The following is a 10,252-nucleotide window of genomic DNA, read 5'->3' as shown; positions in this document are numbered from 1 at the left end:
AATCAATCTGCAATGCCCATTCAATTTGAATAGAGCAATATAGGTGATAGAACAGGGAAACTGACTTTCAAAGAAGTAGAATACCTAAGTCTCCGTAATTAACGTAGAATAATTAAGTGGCACGAGAATGAGAGGGAAAATGGTGTCATGGGCAGAGGAGCTCTCTGAATGTAGTCAAATGGAATAAGAAGATAATTTGCCATAAACTTTTTGAATGTTCAAACCTTTTTAGCCTTTTGCCAGATAGAGTGTTAGAATCCTGATCTGTTCTGCAAAAGACTTCTGAGATAAATACATTTAAATACGATGCCATATATTCAGTAAACATACATGAAAGCCACCAGCTCTCCAGGATAGAGGAGCTGCATTAGTATGAGGGTCTGGGGGGGCTATTTCTTTGTTTATGGTTTGAGTCTGAGCTTTTCTTAATATCCTATTCAAATTTTGGCTGTGCCAGGTCAGGAAAGATCCCAGTTCTTCACTTTTTTTCAGAATACAATCCAAACAACTGCACTTAAGGTTATGATTCCTTAGTAAGGATAGATGAAAGAAAGGCACCATACATGCACAAAAATGAGCAACTAAAGAAGTTATTGAAATTATGAAGCTATATGAAGTGTATGAAAAAGAACACTGAAGAGCATGAGCTTTTTAAAATTGAAATTGACCTAAACTAAAAGTGAGTACCATGATGTTTCTGTAATGTAAATACTGTTTGTTCTATAGCAAACAAACATACAATTAATTTCTTCAATACAGAGTTTCTTTTAACCTCTGAGGAAGTATTTTCTGTCTTGGTTTTGATTTGTGCTATAATCACCACAACTATATATGCCAGTTGCATGAATCTGTGTGGCAAGTGGAACTGAAGTACTTTTATTCGCTGGCACCTTTTAATAGAGGTCAGCACAGTTCTATTTAGTCTTGTCTCTAATTTCCATTTTGAGCAACCAGTGAAAGGAGGAAAGATGTGCCTAGGAAGAAGCAAGAATTTTTTTCTTAGCATAGTGTTTGTGTATACAATTAATTTCAATGGCAAAACAGTAACTACAGTAACTGCATGTTAATGGTCTGTTACATATAGTTCAAATCACTAGTACTTTTAATTAATTTTGTGTTTATAAATGTGTTTCTACTTGCATTTTTAGACAGAGCTAAAATTGATTCTTAAAAGATTTAGCTTCGCTTCAGTACCTGGCTGGTGCCTTGGTAAAGTCAAAAGTAGTAGCTGATAGAAACATGGAAAACCTTTTAATAGAGGTCAGCACAGTTCTATTTAGTCTTGTCTCTAATTTCCATTTTGAGCAACCAGTGAAAGGAGGAAAGATGTGCCTAGGAAGAAGCAAGAATTTTTTTCTTAGCATAGTGTTTGTGTATACAATTAATTTCAATGGCAAAACAGTAACTACAGTAACTGCATGTTAATGGTCTGTTACATATAGTTCAAATCACTAGTACTTTTAATTAATTTTGTGTTTATAAATGTGTTTCTACTTGCATTTTTAGACAGAGCTAAAATTGATTCTTAAAAGATTTAGCTTCGCTTCAGTACCTGGCTGGTGCCTTGGTAAAGTCAAAAGTAGTAGCTGATAGAAACATGGAAAGCCAAGAAGGAAAATGTTTCATCTGTGGGGGAAAAAAAAATAAGCTTTTCAAAGATCAAAAGCAAGACTGTTCTAACTTCTTTAAATCAGCTCTTTCTGGATTTTCATTCTCTAAGGAATCATAAGAGTTGTAAAAGGAATAGATTTTCAGGGCTACTTTTATTTGGAGAGATACTGAATTTCAAATAGTAAATCAAGAAATGTTGATTTGTAATAGCTGCCGAAGCTCTTCTCGGCTAGAGAGCCACATGTTAAGGAAATTAGTTACTATTTATCAAAATGTTAGCTTCCTCTATAGAAAATGTCACTTGTCAAAAGCATCTTTTACTTGTTTTGCATAATCTAGTAGGAAACACCTTGCTTGGATACATTCACATTTCTGTTTCCCTTTGATAGCTGTTGAAAGAATAAAGTGTTGTCTACTGATAGGAGCAAGAGAGTGGTGGTTGGACATCCTGATTTTTAATTATTGCTGTTAGAACTAATTCCTAATTGGCTTTGGGTAATTTATTTCAACCTCTTTTGTTTGATGTATTGTTTAATCTATGAGGTGGAGCAGGCAGCAGTAATTATTTCATATGCTAGGAATAGTAAGAAGTGAACCTTTCAAGTTTCACATGGTATTTGGGATTATTTTTTGTAATGCTTTAGGACAGTTATATCAATAAATCGACATAATTTACAGTGTGGGCATCTGTAAAGAGTATCTTCTAGTTCTGATTCTTGCTGGTCTGATTGAGATTCTGTCCTCCTTTTAACCTTTCATGTTGTGGTTAATTCTCTTTGAGAGAAAAGAGCTTGATTAAGGAGCATCCTTCTAATTAATAGATTCATTCTCTAGAAACATATCTTGAGTTCCCTTCTTTGTCTTTCTAGTGTTTAAGGAAAGCCAGTTACTTCATTGCCAAAGAACAATCTGACTTGCATCTCTAGCATGTACAATTATTTATCGTTCTAGGATAGAACAGAATATTTCAGTTGGTACAATACAACGATCACCTAGTTCAACTGCCTGACCGATTCAGGACTGACCTGAAGTTAAAACATGTCATTAAGGGCATTGTCCAAATGACTCTTAAACACTGAAAGGCTTGGGCTATTGACCACCTCTCTAGGAAGCTGGTTCCAGTGTTTGACAAGTCTCTTGGTAAAGAAATGCTTTCTAATGTCCAGTCTAAACCTCCCCTGGCACAGCTTGTATGTTACATGATAGTATTTTTTGTTAGACTGGTATGGCTGGACATGGATATAAAGTTCTTCAGGTTGGAAGCAGAGATGGAGTTGTCCTAGTTGGTACATTTGTGATGCCCACTTGGTGGTGGCTTGTCAACGTCTGCATGCTTCCCTGGAACTTCTCACGTTTTCTAGCCTGTACTTTTAATGCTTGTCTGTGAGAATGTTGTTGGAGAAAGCATCAGAAGCCTTACCGAAGTCAAAGTAAACAGCATTCATTGTTCTCTCTTCTACTGAGGCAGTCACCTCTTTGTAGAAGCCTATCAAGTTGATTAAGCACTATTTACCCTCACAAGTTCGTGCTGACTACTCCTTCATATGTTTGAAAATAGTTTCTAGGATTACTTGCTATATCAGCTTCAAGGGACTGAGGTGAGGCTGAGCAGTCTGTAGCTCCCTCAGGCCTGCCTCTTGTCCTCCTCTGAGATGGAAGCGACATATTCTTTTTTTCCTGTCCTTTTAGCAACTACAAAGGTTGTGAAGAAATAATTTTGGAAAAATCTTTTTAGCTATCTTTAAAAGAAGCATGTTTCCATGTATGAAGGAAAACCTACTTATTCTCTAAGGCATTTTTTTCCATTTTTCTGCAATGTGAATTTTTCTAGCATATAAATTGAAACATTATCTTGCATATTCTGTGATATTTGGCAAGTGTGTTTTTCAGTTGTATATATCAGGACATAAGACCAAAGAAAGCTTTTGGTGAAGACAGGTTTGCTAAAATGCTTTGTCATCTAATGGAAAGGATAGGAAGCTGCTTTAGGAGGCTTGTCTAAGCTCTTCTGTAATACAAGAGTGCTTGCTGGTATTTGGCCTCACTATTTTAAATATATGAGCTAAATCTAACGAGGTACATAATGGAGCTGTATTTCATCTGTATAGTTGCTAAGTTAAACCAGCAGTATTGCCATGCTTTTAAAAACTAAAGATAGGAACTGCTATAGTAACAGCCCTGTGGTAGTACCATGTAACCCTGCTGTTAAGAATTACCCTTTTTTTCCTGTGAATATGCATCTAATTGCAGCATTGACTAGAGCTGCATGTTCACAAAAAGGGAAAACCTGGCCCCTGCTGAGAGTAGGTGGGGGATTATGTTTTTTTCATTAACAAACCATCTGTTTCTGTGTATACTGAAGACATGTTGAATGTTTTCTTGAAAATAAAGTGACAATCTGAGTCAATAAACAGGTTCTACTTGTGTCTAATTTTTGTAACAGAGTTCTTAACAGTTTTGTTACAGTTTATCTATCTCAATATCCAATGGGATACCATCACTGAGAGAATTAAAAGGTGTTTTGCTTTTATTCCTCCCTGGTTTATTTTTATGTCAGGCAAACCCTGATCTTATGTGACAAGAATGCTTTTGTTTTAGCCATGGTTTTAAAGGGAGGGTGGTGGGGGTGGCTTCTGTTTATCATTTTGTTTTCCTCAACTGTAACACTAAGCACTGCTGTAAAGATCAGCTGTGCTATTGGTCAGGTAACTGCAACTGATTATAATTGCATAAAAATACAAGTTCTTAGTTAGGGGAATTTTTTAGATGGGGAGATTTTTGTGTTGTTCTTTTTCTAATGTAATTAAACTTTGCTTTAAGAATTAGAGTGGAGCAGTGGATTACTGTTTGCAGATATTTCCCTATATTTTTAAACTGTATAATTTGGCTGATGTGATTATCTATTGGCTGGCATTAAGTACAAGGTTATTTATCCATTATAAAATGCATATTATAAATGCTTCTTCTGGTTTTATATTTTAGGTTTAAAAATATTTGAAGGGAGACTTAAGTGGTTCAACAAGTAACGTTCTAATGGATGAAAGAGAATTTCCACCAAATGATCTACAAATAGACTCAAAGGACAGTCTTCCTGCTAACTATAGAGTGGAAAGTTTGGCATCACATTTGGTTTCTTCAGCTGACGAAAATGAAAATCAACTTGACAGTGATGGGAATGAGGTTCTGACCGGTAGTAGCATTGCCATGGGGCGACAGGATAGAGGTGAGCAGGACAGCATCAATAATAATGAGAATATGGACAGTGGTGACTGCACCCCAAGCTGTATGGGAAGTGAGACTGAGAGGAGACCTGTAAATGTCCATATGGATCCCCAGCTGGAGGAAAATCCTATCACAGAAAAACAGCCAAGTGGAAAAAGAAGTCCAAGAAGCAAAAGAAGCTCCAGTAAAAAATCCAAAGGTACTTGATTCCTGCTGACTACAGAGTGGAAAGTTTGGCATCACATTTGGTTTCTTCAGCTGACGAAAATGAAAATCAACTTGACAGTGATGGGAATGAGGTTCTGACCGGTAGTAGCATTGCCATGGGGCGACAGGATAGAGGTGAGCAGGACAGCATCAATAATAATGAGAATATGGACAGTGGTGACTGCACCCCAAGCTGTATGGGAAGTGAGACTGAGAGGAGACCTGTAAATGTCCATATGGATCCCCAGCTGGAGGAAAATCCTATCACAGAAAAACAGCCAAGTGGAAAAAGAAGTCCAAGAAGCAAAAGAAGCTCCAGTAAAAAATCCAAAGGTACTTGATAAATAAATGGTTTTGTTCTGTTGACTTAAAATAATAACACTCTAGTTCTAATCTGTGAACTAGTAAGAAAGATATATTTTAATTGTCATAGTAATTATTTCTAAACTTTCACTAAATGGTTGGGTTTTTTCAGAACTGTCAATAGTCCTAAATCAGATTCAAATCTAGATGTTTTCATCTTCTGTATTTAAATGTTGGCTATGTAGCAAATGGAACATACCAAGAAAGCACAAGTAGAAGGAAGTTCAGAATTTCAGTATGGGAATTGGGCTGACTTTGACATCACAATAGCCAGAAATTCGGGCAATATGATTTGCCTATTTTTGCCTTCCAGAGGAACCTGGACAAGCTGGTCCAGGAGATCAAGCTGGAGAAGTAGGTCCAGGTGAACCTCATGAGGTTCAGCAAGGCCATGTGCAGAGTCTTGTACCTGGGCTGGAGCAAATAGATACAAATACAGGCTGAGGGAAGATATGCTAGAGAGCAGCCCTGTGGAAAAAGACCTGGGGGTACTAGTGGATCAAAAGCTGGACATGAGCCACCAATGTGCAATTGCAGCCCAGAGGGCCAACTACATCCTGGGCTGCATCAGAACTGTGGCCAGCAGATTGAGAGAGGTGATTCTGCCCTGGTGAGACCCCACCTGGAGTACTGTGTCCAGCTCTGGAGCCCCCAACACAAGAAGGATGTGGACCTGTTGGAATGTGTCCAGAGGAGGGCCACAAAAATTTATCAGGGGGCTGGAGCACCTCGCTTATGAAGACAGGCTGGGGAAGGTGGGGTTCTTCAGCCTGAAGAGAAGACTCCAGGGGGACCTTATAGTGACCTTCCAATACCTAAAAGGAGCCTATAAGAAGTCTGGGAAAAGTAAAAAATCCAAAGGTACTTGATAAATAAATGGTTTTGTTCTGTTGACTTAAAATAATAACACTCTAGTTCTAATCTGTGAACTAGTAAGAAAGATATATTTTAATTGTCATAGTAATTATTTCTAAACTTTCACTAAATGGTTGGGTTTTTTCAGAACTGTCAATAGTCCTAAATCAGATTCAAATCTAGATGTTTTCATCTTCTGTATTTAAATGTTGGCTATGTAGCAAATGGAACATACCAAGAAAGCACAAGTAGAAGGAAGTTCAGAATTTCAGTATGGGAATTGGGCTGACTTTGACATCACAATAGCCAGAAATTCGGGCAATATGATTTGCCTATTTTTGCCTTCCAGAGGAACCTGGACAAGCTGGTCCAGGAGATCAAGCTGGAGAAGTAGGTCCAGGTGAACCTCATGAGGTTCAGCAAGGCCATGTGCAGAGTCTTGTACCTGGGCTGGAGCAAATAGATACAAATACAGGCTGAGGGAAGATATGCTAGAGAGCAGCCCTGTGGAAAAAGACCTGGGGGTACTAGTGGATCAAAAGCTGGACATGAGCCACCAATGTGCAATTGCAGCCCAGAGGGCCAACTACATCCTGGGCTGCATCAGAACTGTGGCCAGCAGATTGAGAGAGGTGATTCTGCCCTGGTGAGACCCCACCTGGAGTACTGTGTCCAGCTCTGGAGCCCCCAACACAAGAAGGATGTGGACCTGTTGGAATGTGTCCAGAGGAGGGCCACAAAAATTTATCAGGGGGCTGGAGCACCTCGCTTATGAAGACAGGCTGGGGAAGGTGGGGTTCTTCAGCCTGAAGAGAAGACTCCAGGGGGACCTTATAGTGACCTTCCAATACCTAAAAGGAGCCTATAAGAAGTCTGGGAAAGACCTATTCACTAGGGCATGTAATGATAGGACAAGTGGTAATGTTTTCAAGCTAGAGAAGGGTAGATTTAGGTTGGACATTTAGGAAAAAGTTCTTTAATCTGAGGGTGGTGGATCACTGGAACAGGTTGCCTAGAGAGGTGGTGGGGGCCCCATCCCTGGAGACAATCAAGGTCAGGCTTGATGGGGCTCTGAGCAATCTGTTTTAGTGTGAGATATCCCTGCTTATTGCAGGGGGGTTGGACTAGATGACCTTTAGCAGTTCCCTTCTAACCCAAGACATTTTATGATTCTATGATTTTGTTCACTTCAACAGTGCAATATTTTATTGTCTTGATCCAATGTCAAGATTTGAAATCTTGGTAGGAATATTAAATAGCTTGACCTTAGTCTGCTGTTGTCAAAATGTACTTCAGTTTTTCAAAGCTTAATAGAGTCCTACAATGTGCTTTTTGGATAATGAGCTGTTCTAAAATGTTTGTATTAATTTTTGCAGATCTTTTGCATATGAATAGGATAAGAAACATGTAAATTTTCATTGTATGTTATTTGAAAGGCTTCTTCCCTTTCTGAATGAGTCGAATTTTATCTACATCAATACAATGTGTTACTATATCCAGGTGTTGCTCTAAATCATAAAGCTCATGTCATAGTGCTGCAAGCATATTAATTAAAATCAGTGTGTTTCATCTCATAGATATCTTTGAACTTGGAACAACTGAATCATGCCTGCTTTTTTCCGTGTATTTTTTTTCATCTGAAGACTGAGAAGGCAGAAAATTTGACTACTTTAAAGAGAGAATTTTAAAATGCAGTTTTCCTGCTAAATAGCAATTCTTATACTATCTACTCTGAAAACTTGTAATGATCTTAAAAGACTATAAAATAAAGAAAAGAAGGAAACCTTAGATTCCATATCTTGTAGATATATGCAAAATCTAGAAGAGAAAAAATGTTTTCTAGTAAAAAGGAAACTGAAATCGGTCATTATAGAGAGAATGAGTTATCCTTAAATTATACAGAAAACCTTTAAGTATCATAGAATCATAGAATGCCAGGTTGGAAGGGACCTAAAGGATCACCTGGTCCAACCTTTCTAGGTACTACTATATCTTCCACTTGGGTCATTTTTATTCTTTAGAAGAAAGAGCAAGTACTTGCAGTGTGTTTGAAGCCTTCTAAAGATTTGCTTATAAATCATAAACAGCTGTAAGTATTTTATTATTAAGTTTATTTATATGCTTGGAATGTAATGGAGCTAGAGTTGTCCGAGCTCCTACAATCAGTAGACTGGAATTCAAAGTTAAGAATTACTGTATGTGGTTGAAGGTTCACCTGGTTCAATACCCTTCTCCAAACAGTGGTCAACAGAGGATGGCTTGATAAGAGTATAAGGACAAGGCACAGAGGCAATGATTTGTTTGTGTGTTCTCCTTGCTGTGAGCAATTATCCATTCAGGACTTCCCCAGGTGGGAATTGATGGACTGTAATAGCTTACAGTGAATTTGTGACCTGACTTGCAGTTGATTTTTTGAGTCTATTTTGGTGTCCTGGAATAAGAACTTTTAAAATTTCACCTAGGCAATGTTTGCAGAATCACCTCTTTACAGCTGTCTTGATGCCACCATAGACTGATTAGAGTGAATTGACAAGATCTTCCAGATCCCAAATTTCTCTCAACGGTCTTTTTGTATACTAGTAATAGTTTTGAATAGACTATGATTATATCTAAGAAGGACACTGGTGATGAAACAAGTGATGTACATTTTAATTGACAAATTTAAACTTTGGTGATTATTTATACTTGGATTCCTTGTAATGAATCACACTAACTTAAGTGCAGTAGAGATTGTGATTCATAAAGTGTCATCTCCTGCGATGTATTTTTTTTTAAACTTCAAATTATCTGTGTTCTCTGGAAATAATGTCATCTTTAAATTCTGCAACATACACTTCCTGTATTCAGCGTATTTCTTGAAGCAGCTTAAAGGTGGGGGAAGAAAGAGTGCTTGGGATGGATTTAGTGTTGTGAGAAATGAAATATCTGAATATAGGCCGGATGATTCTGAACTTGCTCAGTTAAAGTTACACCTTTACCACCAACATACCTGTCTTAAAATGTATTCTGTTTAAAATGAAGTGTTGTGGAGGTTTTTTAATACTTACTGGTGTTTTGGTTTTGGTTTCTTGGTTTTGTTTTTTTGTTTATTTGTTTGTTTTACATTTCTTGAGTGAAACAGCCTGAAGCAGCTTTCTGGTATTGAGTACCAAAGAATGTTTTAAAAAAGACATTACTATATGTTTTCTGTACTAGAAACTTCTGTTGCTGGTGACTTAAGCTAATGCTACTGCATGTGAAAATAAAAATTAAATTAAAAAAGGAAAACATCCATAACTTTAATTAGAGAGCAAATGCCTAATACTTGCACCTCTGACTCATTCTCAGGCAGGTAGCAAAAGCAGCTTAATTTCATATACTTTGTAGTACTGACAAAACAAAAAAGGGTGAGACTTTGAAAAATGGGTTTGTCATTTTTATTCACGAGGTCTGTCAAAATTGGATTGTTTTGCAAACATGGGGCTGCAAATTTGGAGAAAGTTTACATCTCCCAATGTCTTAGGAAACACTGACACACCCCGCTGGGCAAAGAGGATGTCAATTAAAATCTTTGTGAGTCTAGCAGTTCTCTGCCATGTTCCTAGTGAGTGCTCTAGCCATTGGAGAGTTGGTATCTTCTGTATTTTTTTTTTTTCATTCCATCCTATTATGGAACAATGTATAAATGTGTGGACTATAATATCAGTGCTTTGCAAAGTGAAAAAACAATCAGCTTCTTAAAATACCAGAAATATATGTAAAATGCCAGTCTTTAGTAAATAAAAGAAATAATTATCTGCTTTGGAGAGTAAGATTGATTCAAGGAAAAAACTGTGTTGTATGCCCTTTTCACAAATATGGAAGGGGAAAACAGAAAAAATAGAGATCTTAGGCCATAGCACCTTTATGATGAAACAGCATTACTAAATGTTATTGCTTGCAGAAAAGTTCTTGGTTATAGTGTTGCAAGACAGCGTTTGTGCCTTGGTGTTTAAAATAAAATTAGGTAGAATTA

General features: G+C 37.4%; 1 protein-coding gene across 1 annotated transcript in view; it reads left to right on the top strand.

The window, feature by feature from the left end:
* Window positions 1-4,644: 4,644 nt before the first annotated feature.
* Window positions 4,645-10,252, top strand: part of CNST (consortin, connexin sorting protein) — a 31,538-nt gene continuing 25,930 nt past the window's right edge. The window contains exon 1 of the mRNA XM_010004579.1: window positions 4,645-5,032. Coding sequence (XP_010002881.1) covers window positions 4,645-5,032 — 388 coding nt within the window. The remainder of the gene's footprint in view (window positions 5,033-10,252) is intronic.

This window comes from Chaetura pelagica, unplaced genomic scaffold (genome assembly GCF_000747805.2).
Source record: "Chaetura pelagica isolate M959 unplaced genomic scaffold, ChaPel_1.0 scaffold278, whole genome shotgun sequence".
NCBI lineage: Eukaryota > Metazoa > Chordata > Aves > Apodiformes > Apodidae > Chaetura > Chaetura pelagica.
The sequence above is the reverse complement of the archived record's forward strand: the minus strand, read 5'-3'. Positions and strand labels throughout refer to the sequence as shown.